Raw genomic sequence first — 18,125 nt, 5'->3', positions numbered from 1 at the left:
GAAACCAGGTCTCAAGAATATGTTGATGCTTTTCAGCTTTTGTGGTTGACACAAGTATATCAGGACCCTGCGAACGCTCGGGGGAAGTCGTTGAATCACCCACTTCCGCAGCAGCGTCGCGTCGAAGGAAACGGCAATTACTTTTAGAAATCGTTTGGTTCATCCTAGCACTTGAATCCGTTTTCGACGTCCCACTACTCGGTTTTGGGAAGGTGCCAGAGTCGACGTCGACATTGCTCTGATGACGTCGTCTGATCGGCGAGCTCAGTTCTAAGCGTCTCGTAGGGGGAAACTTGAGGAGATGCGAGGACGAGGCCTCATATGTTTGTGGCGACTTCGGCTGGTAGTTCCGCAATTACAAGGTGGAATGGAAACACGCAACTCTCGTTTGCCTAATTGGGCAAACAAGAGTTGCGGGGACTCCAGAGGAAGGGGTTGAATGTACGACCACCGGAAGCTAAGGTTCTCGGAGCGCACGGTGAAGCCGGAGATTAGGCTGTGGTTCGAGTATCGTTTCAACAGTTTATGAATGGCAGAGACGTCTTGATGCCATAGTTAGCTACATTTACACATTTACAAAAGCAGGGGACCAAAAGGGGCCAAGGCAAACATCCCCGGGGTACTCCCAAAGTAACGGGTCGTCTATCAGAGTAAATTTTGTTATAGTGAACGTATTGGCCTGTTAAATAACCAGTTATCAAATTTAAAATTTGTGAGTTTCTAAGAATGTTTGAAAGCTTTACCAGCAATTTTGAATAAGATGCCCTGTCAAATGCCTTAGAAAATTCTATGCACATTTTGTTATTCTGTCCCCTTTCATTAATTGTTTCAGGTATTTCATGTGTAAATCTAATGAGCTGGGTTTTGGTCAACAGTAACTTTCTAAAACCGAGCTGATATTTATAAATTAGATTATGCTTATCTAGGTTAATAAAAAGTCAACTAAAATCCTCAAGAAAGTCAGGTGAAAAATCTGTTGACAATTTAGATCCCCTGATGACTTTTTTCAACAGTTTTTCAACAAAAACACACCACAGCTTTTGTAAGGCTACGTCAGGGGATAAAGTATTGCTTGTTAGGAAAGACAGAAATGCAGTTCGCTAAGGTATTTATGTTCGCATCGGTTTATTCATGTGTCGAATTCAAAAGATAAATTCGTTTTTTTTAAGAAAATAGTTACGATTCCAGATGCATTTTTCAGTCTTCCCCCGTATGCAGCTCTACGAATCAAAGTGCACAAAGAATAATTCCGGCAGAACCAACAATGTTGCTGTCTAATTAAAGGATTAGTCTTCTTTGTGATGAGACACGAACACCATGCTATTAAATTTATTTTCAAATTTTATTTTGTTCGTTCAGTGCACCCGCTAAATCTAGCAGGTAAACTAAATTTGTGCGTGGATGGTATCAGCCAACGTGGCGTCCTTTTCCCCGCAAAATTTAGCGTGGAAACTGAATTGGTGTTGATGTCCCGTGACGTCAATTTTCCCGCTAAATCTAGCGGGGAAACTGATTTTTTGCATAGATCATGTGACGTTATTCTTCCCGCTAAATTTAATGGGGAAACAGCCAGAAACATACCTCCAAGTGACCTGAAGATCCCAAGAGAGCTAATCACTTTATAAATGCAATATTTTATCAGGAATTATGATTTGATATAATCAAGGGAGTTCCCCAAAGTGGTGAATATTTACGTAAGAAGTAATTGACGTCCGTCTGAAGTGGAGCAGATATCGCTCCCTCTAGGTGAGTGGTGGCCGCTGGAAAATCCGCCTGGCCCGGTTTGATCCAGGGAATTCTTCATGTCTGGCGCAGCGTTCTATCAACTGAGCTAAGCAGGATCTGGCAGTGAGCAGCTGGTAGCCAATTGAAAGTATTTTTCAGAGAGGATAACTAAGACGCGCCATGTACAGATATTTAAGAATAAAAAAAAAAAACTTGTGCCTCATTAATAAACTTTTTCAAGGTATATTTATGTCAGATGCGATATGTTTTTAGTGTAGTACATCTTTTATAGAAGCGTATAAAATGTACGCTCTAAGTGCGCGGAACTATAAGTACACATATAGTAATTTATACAGTCGCAAAGATTCGCCACTTGAGGCAGTGCCGGCCCTCGCACCGAACGCATGGGCATAGCCTACTGTACACTTACAAAGCCTGGGTGAACGACGACGGGGAGTGCCCGCGGTCACAGATTAGAGCACGAGGATCTAGTAGCACAGAGCATCAAAGAGCCATTTCTCGGTGAACCTGGACCTCAGCACACAGCTTTTGCAGCGGCGAGGACCCGAAACACACTTGTTCGCTCGGGAGAAGTGTGTTTAGGCGTCTCGCCGCAGTGGGCCGCCATTCACGTCGCTCTCCTCTCATCCGTTGTACGCCGCTCCACCTTTTCCCTTTCGGCGACAGCTTCTCGTGGCGATCTGCCTGGCTTTGCCAGTATATAGAAGGCTATGACATCGGCGGCCGCCGCGGTTCAACGTTCATGACGTACGTAGTTCGACGTCGGTGCTGTAGCTGGCGCGGAACCCGTGTCCTCCAGCTAGCCGGTGGAACGTGTACGAGACCGCCAGGCGAGACGTGGCCGACTTGATCTCCATGGGGAGCGGATGGCCACACTCCAGGTTCCTCACGTGCGCCATCTCCGATATCTGCGAGGGAGGTCGTCCACATTGTAGAAACATACCCCGTACTCCGTTTCTAGTCCGACCGTAGCTGACGCTACTACCCGATCGGGTTGTAGGGTGGGAACAGCGCGAATAGGAGGAAGGACAACAAAACAAGAAGTACACAGACACAGCAGCTGACATTGAAGGACACAGAACCGGGCCTGATGTATAAGAAATGAAGTTCAAAAGGGTGAAGCTTTTACACATCGGGCCCTGTTCCACGCTCTTTAAAGTTAGCGCTGCGCCTGCGCGTTTCTTGTCCTTTGTCATATTTGCGCCTTTCCCACTTTGTGAGATGATCAACCAACTCGGCCAACTTTCCGCCTTGCATGGGCGTACCAACCGGGGGGGCAAGGGGGGCACTTGCCCCCCCAGTTCTCAGAGTGGGGGGGCAAGGCATGCGTTTTGCCCCCCCTGAAACGGCCGCCACTGGGCAGAGCAGACACAGGCCGGCGGCGCCCAAGGAATACCAAGGGCACTGCCCCCCGACCCGCGCGGGCATATTTTTAACGCGCAGGCGATACAAACCCTAGCAACGGTGCTCACGCACGCCGGATTGGCTGGTTCGTAAAGCCTTGCTCCACGAACAAGGCTACACGGTAACCTTACGGAATCCATCCGCGAGACATGGGCCGGACGGGCCGTCCAGACCAGGACGTAGGCCCTTACACAAAATAAAGTTTTGCTTGCTTGCTTGGAGATAGGCGCTGCCGCCGTCAACATAGGCAGCGGATGCAATGCGAGTTTCCGAAGAGGTAGCGTAACTTAGTGGTGAGATGTCTGCCTCATACGTGTCAGACCCGGGTTCTATTTATGGTGTGGGCCGGCTTACTTCTTTTTATTTTTTTTCTCGAACATTTTGTTTTGTCGAGGCATTTGGCGATATTTACATTTCTTTTTTACCATTAACACTAAAAAAACGAATGTTGTTGACGAAACATCGCTAAACTAAATCGTATCGACTCTATTTACGGAAGTGCATGGGGGGCAGCGGGGCTTGGGTTGCCGACCGGACGCCGCAAAGCGGCGTGTACGGGGGGGGGGGGGGGGGGGGGCTAGGTGGGTTAATAGATTTGTAATTAGCAGCCGCACACCGTCACCGCGAAGCGGCGTGAACGCAGGCGCGGGGGTGGGTTAACGCGCTTCGAGTGATACACGAGCAGCCCATCCGGCGTGATCGTCGTTGTTAGGGGTTCTATCGCCTGCACCGTAAAAGGAGCAGTGTGTCCACCTCCTGTAGTGGGCAAGAATTCCTACATTGGAGAGAAGCGGGGACAAGCCCTTTCTTCAAATGCGTCAAGTCTCCTTGAGCTTCGGAATACAAAGAAACGCCACTATTCGGAGCTAATCCCACAGTTACTCGACCTCTCTTGCGTCGTGTCTGCTCGCTCCCCGCGCCTCGTAGCAGTGTTGTTGAAGCGCGGGGGCTCGTTAAAATTTGGGTTTTTTTTGGACTATCTAAATCACTTTCTTCCTTCCCATCCCCCCCTTTTCTACTCCGCATGCTTCCCCCTCTGCAAATATCAGCTGACCTTCCGACCTCTGTTCTCTGTTGATAGGCAAAACAACCACTAAAATTAGAAAGTAATTTGTAATTTGAGTGGAAGTCACTCAGAAAAGTAGTTAAAGTAAACTACTGATTACTAGAATAGAAATGTAATTAAAAGTTACTAAACTACCCAGAAAAGTAGTTAAACTACAGTAACTTGAGTAAAGTAGTTGAACTACGTACAAGTCTGGCCTGGCAAGCGCTCTGCGTAAGTGTTTTCACTGATCTGCCTAGCCCCGCACACCATCACATGGGCCAAGAAAGGTGTAATTTTACTGCAGAGGAGAAATCAGCAGGGTCCAAGATGGTGACAATGGAAAATGGGGGACTGTTCCAGTGGCTGATGGCTTGAGAAAGGAATGACCAATTGAAAGCGTTCGTAGAGCCAGAAGTGTGTTTGATGGTGCAGACGTTGTTGAGGCGAGAAGATGTTCGGTCGAGGGGTAATAACAAAGTGGTTTTGAGGTCGGGAATGTGGTAGTAGATTTTGTGAATAAGGCACAGCTGAGAGACTTTCCTGCGAAGCTGCAAAGAGGACATGGTTAGTTCAGTTTTTAGCGCCGAGACACTGAAAGAAAAGTCATAAGTGGATGAAATGAAGCGAGCAGCTCTGTTCTGAACTGCCTCTACAGCGTATTGATGAGGTACAGTCGATGGGTATTCCAGATGGTTGAAGCATATTCTATTTTTGGTCTGACATACGTGTTAAAGGTTAGCTTAGGGACAAAGGGTGGAGCGATTTTTTAAGTTACGTCTGTTTAGTCCAAGAGTTCCAGATGAATTGGCGGTAATGACTTCAATGTGGTTATTCCAGGGAAGGTTAGATGTTAGTCTTACACCAAGGTATTTATACACAGTAGCGGTCTCAATTAGATCGGAGTCCAAGAAGTAATTAATTGACAGAGTGGTTTTTTTCTTGGTGAAGTGGATTAGTTTGCGTTTATACTTGTTTGGTGACATAATCCACTCTTTGCACCAATTGTTAATTTTATCTAGATCTTCCTGAAGCTGGTTATTATTTTGCACACAAGTTACTTTGTTATGGATGACGCAGTCGTCGGCGAAAAAGCGTTTTTTTGAAGAAATCCCAATGGGAATGTCATTAATAAATATTAAAAAGAGTAAGGGCCCAAGTACGAACCCCAGGGGGACACCAGGAGATACATTTATTAAGGAAGATTCATGATCATCATGGACGTGACCTGTACACGGGAAAAAAGAAAGTCACGAATCCATGCAAACGGTTATTGGTCGAGGCAAAAAGATGATAGCTTAGAAAGAAGGCGTTGATAGAGGACACGGCCGAACGCTTTGGAAAATAAAAACTACGTCAGTTTGGACGCGCCATTCAAGGTTAGTGTGCAAGTCATGGATGAAGTCGCAGAGTTGCGTTTCGCAGGAAAGTACCTTTTGAAAACCGTGCTGCTGTTTAAAGAAAAGAAATGGGATGATAGGTGCCTCATGATATTGGAGTAGAGGATATGCTCAAGTAGTTTTCAAGAAATTGAAGTCAATGATTTAGGGCGATAATTAGATGCGGAAGAGCGGCTGCCCTGTTTAAAGACTGGGAATTACCCTTCCCACCTTTTGGTCAGATGGAAGGCAGCTTTGAGATGAGGACTGAATGAAGATGAGTTTCAAATACTCACTAGAAATAACACGGGTGTTTCTTTTAAATTTTAGGGTTGATGTTATCGGTTGCAGCGGACGAAGTAAGTTTTAGTTTATCAATCAATGTTTTAATACCAGCGGAGTTAACGTTAATAGGATGCATGCGCTCGTAAAGCTCTTCAGGGAGAGTGGGGACGAAGTCCAAGCACTCGTTAGTAAACAGTAATGAAAAGTATTCGTTAAACACGGAACTATCATGCTCGACGTTACACATCCGACATTCCTAACTCTCCCCATCTTCCTAAACGTCCGTGTGTGTCCTAACACCAGAAACCGGAATTTTAAAGGTTAAAAACGGCACGTTGCGAATATGGAACGCGCACTTTCATGCAAAGCTGACGTCAAGTTACTCAAATCGAAAAACATGCATATTTACAGTATTGTTATCTCTTCTGGTGAAGGCTAAACAACCGTTGCATCCGTTTTCGCGCACGAAACGGTGACTCCCAGAGAAAGTAAGAACGCAGTGATTGTCTTTATTTTAACAATGTAAACACACTTGCAGGCGTGCGCTGATGAAGCCTCAAAATCAAAACTCTCGTAGTGTGATTCGTGACTGCTCCGGCTACTACCCAACCTCGTTGTCACGCCACTTTCTGCAAGCAAACACTAAAATTGCCAGTAAACACACAAAAGCGACATCGATACAATTATCTTGTAGAATATCACCTTATTTAATCATAACTGTTTCAATAGGCACTACAAGTTGTATTTATTTTAAGAAGAAGAAGCAAAATTTTTTTCGTGAGAAAAAACAAAATATTAATCCTAAGTCTGGTAATGTTGTAATTTTGCCGAATCATTGCCACATCTTTAAAAAAGTTCGACAAAAGTTGCGCCGAATTTTCGATTAAGGGGGGGGGGGGGGGAGAGGGTCGGGTTTGCCCCCCCACTCAAAAACAAGTCGGTACGCCACTGCCGCCTTGTTACCCGATAGAGCCAACAATCAAGCGGTGTCAAAAGTGTATGGTCACGGCGCTCGTTTTCTTAGTGGGGGTGCACTCAACAGCTAAACCTAACAAGCACAAAAAAGCAAGAGCAGGATTGCGGCGTATTCACTGTGATTGATTTAGTTGATGATATCAAAGGCGAAGAGTGCCGTGACGATTCATTTTGCGTGCTGCTTCATTGCCTCCATCTCACTGTAGCGTCGGCTGCGCCCAGACTTAAAGTGAAAGAACTATTATAGTTCTCTACATCACCAAACAAAGGCCAGCGGATACACGGTAGCGAGTGCTCCAGCAAGGTTGCTCTGGGAGGCAGCATTACGGCCGGGTTATCTATAGACCCTTTTCATGGCAAACGCCACCAGGCGGTGCTCCAGTCTTTGACGTCCCAGACAACTTCCGGTTTATAAAAAGAAAAGGCCTCCCTAACACCGCTGCTTGTAATGTATATGTAACGTTTAACCACCATGCATTTCTCCAGGTGAATGCCTAAAGAGCGAAGCGCGAGATCTGTTAAAATGTTTCGAGTATTCTTGTAAACCAAGTTGCGTCCTTCAAGATGTAATATTGTACAGCAGAAGGATCTCGTTAAATCTGCAACTTCGTTGTACGTGTAGTATTTATGCCTTCTAGCACTGTTGACATAAGCCCGCTTAGCAGGTTTGCAAAGACGGAGCGACCGGAATTCGCTAGAGACGCAAGCGGCAGTTCATGTGTCTAAACCAAAAGGCTCTATAGATGGCATGAGAACGGCAGGCCGCCTCTTTCCGATTTCCGACATCCAGCCCACGCCCGTGGCCTTCCGATCTATAGTATACATTGGTTGCGCGTGCACGCTGGAAGCTCACAAGACCAGCATTACGGCCGTAATGCTGGTCTTGTAGGAAGCCCGAATGTGAGACAACTGAAAGATTTCTCTGCCGTTTTCGTTTTGTCAGTGGCCATATAGGACGCGATCATTCTTAATACCAGCGGGCTAGAATGGAAGACAATACCATGACGACACCCGTGCAGTCGCTCAGGTCTCCCGCCGTAAAGCGGAGCGAGATACGCCGGCCCTCGGGTGCTTGGATGTTCCAGCGGCAGTGTCGCCGCTGAGTCACGGGCTCCGGGAAACCAGGGCTCGAGAAGCTACCTTCGGGAGTAGTCAGCACTCCACCGCAGCCTGCAATGAGTGCTCTCGTCATGCAGGCCGATGTGGACAAAGCCTCGGTCAGACTCACGCTGAACCTGGTACTGCCAACGCAACACGAGGGAAGGACTCTTTCGGGGTGATCCGGATCCGACCTTAGCGCGAAGATACATGGAGTTTTCTGAAGACTGAACATCAGCGGAGATGTTGGCGCCGCACCATCGTCCCAGCAGCTCTCCTGCAAGCAGACACGTTCACACACAAGGGTCATCAGTCCGGCGACAACGAAGCATGCTGGCAATGCCGTCTCTGCGTACCGGTCTTGTTGCCGTCGCGGACCTCGATGAAGTCGCTACCCGTGCAGGTCGGACTTTCGCGAAGGTCCAGGCCTTGAATGGTGAGTCTCACATTCGTCTGGTCTGTGGTGCGCAGCATCCACTCGCAGTCGAAGGCGACACCCGACAAGAGCTTTTCGCGAAGCGGCTGCAGGTTCTTGCTCGGGGCGCTGAAGGGCCACAGCGTGCCGCCGCACTCGGCTGCATGAAACGCCAAAGCATCCAGAGGGACGGCTGCGGCCGACTGTGTGTGAAGAATGTCCATTACTCCTCCCTTTTTCAGTAGATTCGGCTTCTTGGTACATGCCAATCGCAAAACATCAAAATTTGCAAAGAAATTGATATATAGTTTTATGATGTTTTTATAATTTTGAATTTTTATATTTGATGTATAAAATGTTCAATGACGATTAAGATCGCGAAATTAGTAAACTACGCATTTGAAGATCCCCAGGCAACCCAGAACATCATGAAAATGAGCCTTTTTTTTTTCTCCGCTGTTCTTGTGACATCACCCGCAATCGGATTTAAGTTGACAAGTAGGCCTATAGCCGTCTCCTCTCCATTGCAGTCCTCTGTACCTTGAATTCGTCAAAGAAATTTATTAACAAAGAATTATTTTCCGCACTGCCAATGAGTATTTATGCTAACATTCAAAAACGTTTTTCTCTTCATATACTTTTGGGGCATCTTCACATTTTTCCACTAGAACTTCTGTTCTCAATATTGCCCTATCACAACCAAAGTTTGCATGCTTATACCTTAAAGTATGTATAGTGCAAGTATCCTTGTTTAGTTTTAATGTTTGTTTTATTTATGAAAAAGTTTGGAAACTTTTGTTAGCCTCTTGAAATGGCTTTTTTTTTTCTATTTTTAAATATTCTAAAAGGAACGAAGTGTCACACACATAATTTGTGTTGTTCATGGCACTTAGTGGTTTACAAAGAGCGAATAAGTTTATTTACTAGGCCTTCTTAAGTGTGTTGCCATGGCTCACGTGTGCACAAGGAGATGTTTTTTTCAGTTATTCTTTGTTAAGAACTTAAGAAAACAAATTATATCAAATATAACACAAGATTTATAGAAAAAGATTACGAACCAATAACTGTAAAAACTTCACTTTCATATCATAAATTATAAAAAAAATCTTTGAGCCTTTCCACTCTGGGGAAGAAGGAAGACCAGCGAATCTGTACTTTGGTGGGAATGAAGTAATGGCCGGCCGCAAGTCGGCAAGCGAGAATGGTTGCCGCCATCTATGAGCGACTGCGGCAACCAGACAACCGGCTTGCCGGTTGTCTGGGCGCCGCCGTCGATCTTGGGGAAACTATACTTCGTTTCACCTTATGTCCGAGCGCGGCCGATGTTATGAGCCGAAGGGCCAATCGAAGAGCGCAAAAAGCGCAGCGTCATGGCGTGCTCTCTGCGCTTGATAGGACTAGCCGGCGGAGGAGCCGTGCACAGAGAGACGGGGAATAGACCCCTTTCAAAAAATCGGGCAACAGCGAAAATCCGCTGAACGAGTCCAACAACATTGGGCGGCCGGCGCCATTGGGAAGGACCCTGTTGCGGCCGGCATGGTTGTTTTGACTGTAGCGTTCTTGTTTCGTCGATCCCTTCGCCTCTGTATGGCTGCAGGTCGCGTTTTCCCGATCACGGGTTGGGTAAACGACCTTTCCCAGCTCCCAGCCGTTAAAGATGATGAGCTATATCGCTTCTTCAAGTGCCGATCGGACTCGGAACGACAATTCGACAGAAGTTACAACTTTCTCGTTGAGGGGTTCGTGGTCGCCGCATCTATAAAGGCCAACTACGCACGAAAAAGGTAATTACTAAGATCTTTGTAGTTACGACATCAAACATGTCATCAAAAAATGATAGGAACCGGTTATAATTTACGGGCTGTAGTTAGAAGTCGCCAGTACTCTCCGGATGTGCGACAAAACAGGCGCAGGGGTCCCGCTTCGCTGCCGCTCGGACGGTCGCGCGATGAAGCACACCGCATAAAAGCGACGAGCGAGCGACCAAGGCGATGAGCGTCGTTTTCTAGAAATCCCAAACCAAGCGACGCGACAAGCGACAGTGAATCATTTTCGTTGCTCGTAGCCGACTTTCGTCGCTTGACTCGTCGCTCGTCGAATCGCGTTTTTTTACTTGGAATTAAGACCTAAAATTTCAATGCGCATGTTAACCAGTAAAGGACGTATTTGACACAAGTTCCTACTTGATACGTCGAGTCCCTTTTTCTTGAGCGGGATCTTAGAGTTGGGAAATGTAGAGCAGCAAATTTTGCAGTGAAGCAGAAGTTGCAAGCGCGTGCATGTTGCTTTGCATAAAGCACGCGCTGCACAGATGTCTGCGCTACAGGCAGGTTAAAGCGTCAGGTCGTATGGCTTCATGCGTACCTAACATACAATTTACACGCGAAAGTTTGAGGCACCGCGAGCTCGTGCATACCTGAAGCTAGGCGCTCGCTAAGCTGTCACGTCCACAAGCGATACCACGAGCAACATTATATTTGTATTTGACGCCTTGATTTCTTCAAGCTATACTTCGTTTCAGCTTCGGTCCAGACGCAGCCAAAGCTACAAGCGCGAGCTCCGGGCTTTCAGCACCCCTGCCAAGCACGCGTTCTCGTGCAGTGCAAGCACTGTTCTGGGCCACATGCTCGCGCTAGTAGCATCGGCTGCGTCTGGACCGAAGCAGAAACGAAGTATAGCTGAAACTTGAAAACTCTACCTCCAAACGCAACAAAGTGAGATTAAAAACACCTGACTCAAACACCCAAGGAAGCGTAGCGTGAGAACGGTTCGTGTTCCGTTTTTGCACTTCAGCAGGGAAACGTTTGCGCGGCTACGCCGCCGTCAACCGATAACGAGTACATTTCCGAATACGTGCCTTAATGCCAGACTTGTCCAGATACCCACTCTGCTTACAGAGGGGTACGCAGCAGTACGTTGGCATCGTGGGCAGGAATTGACTAGCGTCTACGGCCAACGCAGCGTACGCAGCGGCGCGCGCTATCCTGCAGCATGGCGGCTGCCACTAGTTGCTGTTGCCTACGACAGGTGGCGCTTTTTTTTCTGATGGGTCTATACAGGCAAGTCCTATCAACTGCAGCGAAAGAGGCACAACGCTATGACGTTGTGCCTCTTTGGCTGTTTGATTGGCCCTTCGACTCATAACATCGTCGACCGCGCTCGGACCGAAGCTGAAACGAAGTATAGCCCTTAACAGCTCCGTTGTAAAAATATTTTCCCCTGGTGCATGTTCCGTGCTAAACTTGTTTGGGATTTGAAGGATGTGCTGGGATTCTGTGCCGTACCGAGAGACACGGTTGCCCTGAAGCCTAGATAGTCTCCTGCAGGTCCCGTCTGCACGTAGCGGACGGCCAGCAGGCTGTCCGAACTGATGAGGCTGTCTCCCCGCTCGCTTCCGCAAAACATCCCCAGGGAGGCTGCATTGGCTGTGCCGCCATCCAGGAACTCCACAAAGTCCTTGGGCCTTTCTTGGTCATGGCAGCTGGAAGGCGTCGGCAGCCATTAGCGCACCATTCCTCGATAAACACTAAAATATTTTACACCCTTCCCTAAATTGTGTTAAAGCACACCCTTAGGATGCTGGCGATCTTAGCAGCCCCCGGGGGAGAGTCTTTTCCCCAGCAAACAGGTTACAGGTAACGAGCACATTCAGTTCTCACATGCACAGATAAGCAAATACTTATGATGCAATGAATCACTCACGAGAGAGGAATCACGACCCTAGTGTGCACTTTACCGCCTGATATACTCGACAGTTCACAGAAACTCATTCGCAACTATAAGGGTCTTTTTTCGTCAATATTTCACGCAAAGCATAGCGGCTCTAAGTTCATGGCATGTATTTCTAAACAAAAAAAAGTGTTGGTACAACCATTGATTTTTTGACATAGTCGGTAAAACAACCTCCGCTACAGTTGTTTGAAGCGAGGATCAGTGCGGCGAACACCTTTCAAAAAGTACTCTCGTCACTTCACTGTAGACCCTCTTTCTGCAGACTTTATACAGGTGCCCTTTAAAATCGGAGGGTGCTCCAAGAAACAGCACTCTATAAACATACAAAAAGGGTTTATTCTCGAAATAATGGTACTGAAGAAGCAGAGTGATTGGTATAACTCTCTGGAGCATCCCTTTTACACCCTTAAGGGTGCACAGTTTCTTAGAGTGTGGGGGACCCACCCGTGTGGCATGTGAAAGGCCTCTGGAAAGTCGACACGGATGCGCCTGCCCGGTGGACCCTGAACGCGCCAGTCGCACTCCACCGAGTGGGCAGGTCCTCCGTGGGGGTTGCCCGGCGATGACACCGTCGCTTCCGGGGATTCTGCTGTCAGGGCCACAGGGCCGCCGCAAGATGTCGACGCCTCTTCCCAGCGGAGGCGGAAACGCTGTGAAGACGTCGAGATAGATTGTACGAACACTGGCGATGATAGTTTTATAGCTGTTGGGTCAACGCGGTCGTTTATTTTGACTCCAAATGTAAACATGAATGGGCCTCGAACTATGAAAACCTATCTGCCAGAATAAGGTGGTGCTTGGAGATATCCGTGTCTGGAGCTTAAAATAGCTTAAAAATTTCGAAAAAAAAACCTGCTATTCGCAAATTCCAGCTACGGTGTCGCCGCCCAGACGGCTGGCTTCGGAAACGCAAGGAGAGGGATATATTTCGTTTGTGTAGGCTCGTATACGTAGAGACGTAGATGACGGAGGCTCATGAACACCGCCAAAACTAATATTACGCGGCGATAGTACGATGAGCTGGTGACGTGATGTACTACAAAACTCCATCGCGACAATCAAGACGTCGAAGAAGGCGCAGCCTCCGTCCGTTCGTCACGGAATCCGCCGCGCAACGATGCTTGTTCGGTGACTCTACTCGACACTTGGACACGTCATTTTCACAACCCGTGTACTCGGCGGTAGGATGACCCTCGTGCACCTGCCTTCGCATAGGACAGTGACCGCGAATGCGTAAAAGTCGATGTGACCAGCGTCACTGCTTCCCGCTTGCCGATAACAGCAGACCTAAACAGAAGTTATGAAGGGCAACGGGAGGTATTGACGGACGGCCAATACGTGCTGCTGTGTACATTTTGAAGATTAGTTCTCTCAACAGAGGTGGGTTAAAAGTTTCTTTACTCGAGATATATCAAATGTAAATACACTGCATACATTAGGGAGATTTAATCGTGGTTTCAGTGAATGCGCATAGCGACCCTGCTCCATCGCTTTGTTCCGTAAGCGTATGGTTACCTTGGCAGTCGGCCTGCCTCTTCCAGTGCCATTCGCGATTAGCTACGTTGTTTTATAAAGCTGTTTTTTTTTTTCTCTTTTTTTGAGTATGAGCAGTGCACAGACATTTTGGTCGAAGTAGTGACCGACCGATCGCTGCTGCGCCTTGAGTTTTTCCGATATCGAGTAATACCGAGTATATCCTGAATAACGCCCTAGATTTTTGTGATGATTATGCTGCTTGACACCAAATAAAGTGTTATAAATTCAGAAAATTTGTGCCTGATATTTGTAAAATTGTGTAAAATGATTGCATATGATTGCGTGATATTGAGCAATATGTATGCGAATAATGGGGAGCCTCTCTAAAGCTCTACGTCTTTGAAGAATGGCAATGTGGAAACTCAATTTGAGTTCACCGTATTGTAATATGCCTGTAAACAGAAGTTTGGACCGTGTTCACTAACGTGCCGGAAACCTCGTCCGCTCACCCGGTTCGTTCGTTTCGTCATTTACGAACGTTGTTTGGCAGTTAACCTAAAAGGTAATTGGTCAAGCTTCGTTCGCTCGTCCCGCAAGATGTCTCCCACCGCTTGTCGTCTTCTATACTTTACTGTTTGCAGGCGATCAACGCTCAACATAATATACATTTCGTTTGAAGAAGTACATAATATGCATTTTGTTTGAATCTACTGCCCTACCAGACTTCGTTTCGGAAGACTGGACGATCTTGTAATTGGTCAAGGTACCACTATACCACAATACCCACAGCGAAACGATCCCCCTTTCGTCTGCGCCGGTGCCCAGTGTTTTCATATTTGCGTTGCGTGTGCCCAGAGAGCGCTGTCAGATGTTTGATTAGCTGCCCGTGCATCTTAAAAAGGGAAATAGTCAAATTTTGAAGTTGATCGCACAGTATCTGCTGTCGCAAAGCAAGTCGATTCCACTTAATTACGATGCTCACGGCGAATTCTCGTGAACCAATCCCCCTCTTGACCGCCATCTTTGGTTTTTGCAGCGCCCTCTATATTCCCTGGAACTTGCGTATAGGTTTTGCGGGTGACATTCTTTATTCAAGACACGGATGTTGCTACAGTTCATTTACGCTCCATTGAGTTCACTGCCGTCATGGGAACATATTGGTGATACACTCACGGCCTTAAAGGGACCTCGGACTCGGTACACGACGGTGGCCTGATGCGACGTCGTCTCGGGCAGCTCCGGAAAAGTCGACGAAGAGCCGCAAAACTTGCCCTGGCCGAGAGGCGGAGACTCCGGCTCGGCACCGTTGAGCACCTGCATAGAAAGGGATGTGCGAGTTAAAAGATTACCGTATTTTTTAGTGTATTTCAAAAGTGCTTGCTCTTTTGGAGCCCAAGTATCCCGTACTAATCTAACCGGGCTTCAGAATGTGATTCAAACCCGACGCATAAAGTGTGTCTAAGATTGACATCACGCAGCTGCATTCTAGCAGCTAGTGATTTATTTCAAGAAGAAAAAAAAAAAGAAAACACTGCGGTACGGTCTGCTATTGACAGTGCTCACCTGTAGGAAGGAATCCCTGCATGCCCCGTCTTGCGAAGGCATCTCCAAGAGTTCCAGGGTGATCTTAAGCTTCCGCCTTCTGTCCGACCGAAGAAGCCAGCGGCAGTTCTGCTCGGTAGACAGCACGTCCGTGTCAGCCAGTTGTCCAGACCCTTCCGTCAGGTTGCCGCCGCATTCTGGGAAGAGGCCACAAGTCTTACGACGCATCTGGCGGAGCATCTGAAACGGCGACGAGCTTCGTGCACCGACCCTTCTGAAATCCCGGAAAGCGCTAGGCTAAAGCTATCGGCTTGAGGACACTTCCATTACAGATACGATGCACCCTCGCGGACAATATTACTCTCTCAGAAATAGGGGGTGTAGTGGTTACACCCCTTGTCTCATGTGTAACACCCCAAAACAAAATTTCGAGGGTCAGTCCATTGACGCCGAACTGACTATACCAACATTTACGAGTGGTTTCATAGCTGTGTGATATAACTTACTAAAAAACTATGTACGTACCAAAAACTACAAAAAAAAAGAAGAAAACACTGTTTTTTTAGCACAGTTAACTAACGCTTGAGTGTTTTCCCGTAGTCTTTAACGCTTACATTAGCTATTTTATTAATTGCTGTATTACTTGACCATCGAGCCGCTCGTAAAAGGTGGCAACTTCGCTTCGACTTTAGTGGATTGGACGTCGAATTGTAACTTTTGAAGTGTTATCTATTTGACTAGGGGTGTAACTAATACACCCCCTATTTCTGAGAGAGTATATGAAACACTGAATCTGTTCCTCTCCTGAGCCTCTGGTCCCCGTAAGGTCTATAATTTTTTAATCTGTCCTATGTTTCTAAGCATGGGTCCACAACTTCGGATTCTGTTCGTATTTCGGAGCACATACCTCTCAAAAACTGGAAGGTACGCCAGGTAAGCCCAAATATCCGTTTCAGCTCATATTCTCCTGGATACTACTTCATTTCTAACCAACTGCTTGCTATGCTAGCTCTCGAAGACAGGCGTTTGTAATATAACGCAAGATAATAATGTATGTTTCCACATAGAAGAGCATATAAAACCCATACCGGTCGTTCCTCCAGAGTCTCCTATTGGATTCGGATCAGTTTTCGCACCATTCCTTCGCTCACTGTGTTTATGGTCGATCCAAACCGGCACATAATACTTGTACGTGCGCCTGAACACGCCTGTGACGCCTATGACATTTTAAGTATTCCGGTGCAAGCATACGGAGCGAAATGTTACAATTTGGTCTAGACAGCCATCCTGAGTGCGCAAATTTATTCCGGAATACCCGTTAACTTGGGAAAAGATACGCAGCGCGGCGCGCAAACGCGCAAACAGCCAGCAGCCAGCCAACGCCACCTAGAGAAAGGCCCGAAATGCTTTGAAAGAATGCGTCACCAATGTCACAATATGGGGCTTTGGAGACGGTACCCGGGCAGTGGCGTGGAGGAGTGTTTTGTCAATGCGCCGAAGTATAGTATTCTTAATGAGTTATAAAGCATGTTATTAATAGAATTTGACTACCAAATTGGCATTGGATGGAGTTTATATATTAAATACGTAAGATAGCGCGTAGGATAGGTTAAGAATACCAAAATGTATGCTTTGAGAGACGAACTCGCATGAAGGAATTAGCTCCTGACCGTCGAGGCATTTGAGCAGACAACGACTGTCTCTCCGGATGCTCGTGGCCGCTGTCTGGCTCAGCTCTTGCGTTCCCGTGTTTCCGCAGACTCTTGTCTTCGAAGTGCCAATCTTTCCTCCCGGGCGTCGGCGGTTTCGCGCAAACGGCGTCGTCGCTGCACCTCGGTTTTACGTTGTCGCATACGTCGCGTATACTGGGAAAGCGAAACCATGGGCCTACGCCAAGGTGTCATCGTAAGAGCACGCGGCAAATGTGGCGCGTCATTGGAAGCGTGCGGGAAGACTCTGTCCCTCTTGCGTAAGAGGGAAAGTGCAAGTAATGAACGAGCGAACGGAGCAAAAGAGTACCACGGGAACAGCGCCTCGACCTTACGAAACCAGTCTATCCTGTCCAGGGGTGTTACCTAGAGGAGGGGGGGGGGGGGGGGGGCTTATGGGGCAACAGTCCCTTCCCTCTCTCCCCCCTGAAATCCAGCCGACCTTATAATATACACATACGTTTTGACCCTCCCTTTTCCCCTCCGCACCCCAAGTCATGGACATCCCCAGCAACCTCAGCCCTCCCTCTCTAGAGAAATCTTTCCTGGCTACGCCACTGATCCTGTCCAGTTCAGACCGAAGACGGCTGCGAGCACCGGAGCAATAAATATTTTTTTAAAAATATGAAGGGTTCCAGCGAAGGGCGCAGAAATGCAGCCTTGTCAGGGTCACCCACCGGAGGTCAGCTTGGCGGAGAAACCGTTGCCCATGGCCTCGTCATCGACGCTCTGGAAGGTGCGCAGGCGGGCCACCAGGAAGCGCGACGAGCTTACCACGGGGTCCGGCAGGTCGCGGGAGCTCACTCGGCCGCACCATTGGGCGAGAGGACGCTGCTCGGGGCTCGACAGGGGGTCAACTGAACAGAGATGGCAGTAATGACACTACTGTGATAAAATTGCAATAATTGAATTGCTTTTTGTGGTAATGGGTAATGTAGTTAATTACTTTTCCAGGCTGGTAATTTAGTAATGTAATGAAATACTTTCAGGCAGCAATTTCAAAAATAAAATTACTCACTGCTTTTGTTATTAATTTGGTCTCAGATAGAGAAGTATGTTTGCAAGCTTTAAAAAAATGTTTTGCACGGTAAAATGTAGTGAAAGAGACCAGAGCAATGAAGGACGGGCCATCTGAGCCCAGTTTCGTACCAAAAACTCGACTGACGCGCAAAGGCGGACTGGAAAGGCGCTGGAGAAAAGCTTACGTGCAGGGACATCGCTGGAAGGCCACGCCTCACGAACTCGAGGCGAGACAGACTCACGGCGTCGCGTCATCAAGACGGTACTATACTCGTTATCCCTAAGCAACAGTACTGTGG

General features: G+C 47.4%; 1 protein-coding gene across 1 annotated transcript in view; it reads right to left on the bottom strand.

Moving 5' to 3' along the window:
* LOC8033550 (cubilin) overlaps positions 1-18,125 on the bottom strand; it is a 264,814-nt gene that overhangs the window by 51,576 nt on the left and 195,113 nt on the right. The window contains exons 41-49 of the mRNA XM_042291012.1: positions 17,484-17,663; positions 15,119-15,294; positions 14,729-14,869; positions 12,524-12,729; positions 11,632-11,828; positions 8,289-8,507; positions 8,063-8,209; positions 7,835-8,004; positions 2,498-2,654 (exon numbers count right to left, since the gene is read on the bottom strand). Of these exons, the coding sequence (XP_042146946.1) occupies positions 2,498-2,654; positions 7,835-8,004; positions 8,063-8,209; positions 8,289-8,507; positions 11,632-11,828; positions 12,524-12,729; positions 14,729-14,869; positions 15,119-15,294; positions 17,484-17,663 (1,593 nt within the window). The remainder of the gene's footprint in view (positions 1-2,497; positions 2,655-7,834; positions 8,005-8,062; positions 8,210-8,288; positions 8,508-11,631; positions 11,829-12,523; positions 12,730-14,728; positions 14,870-15,118; positions 15,295-17,483; positions 17,664-18,125) is intronic.

Source organism: Ixodes scapularis, unplaced genomic scaffold (assembly GCF_016920785.2).
Source record: "Ixodes scapularis isolate PalLabHiFi unplaced genomic scaffold, ASM1692078v2 PGA_scaffold0__279_contigs__length_252992795, whole genome shotgun sequence".
In the NCBI taxonomy this organism is placed as follows: Eukaryota; Metazoa; Arthropoda; class Arachnida; order Ixodida; family Ixodidae; genus Ixodes; species Ixodes scapularis.
This window is presented reverse-complemented; position numbering and strand designations above follow the sequence as displayed.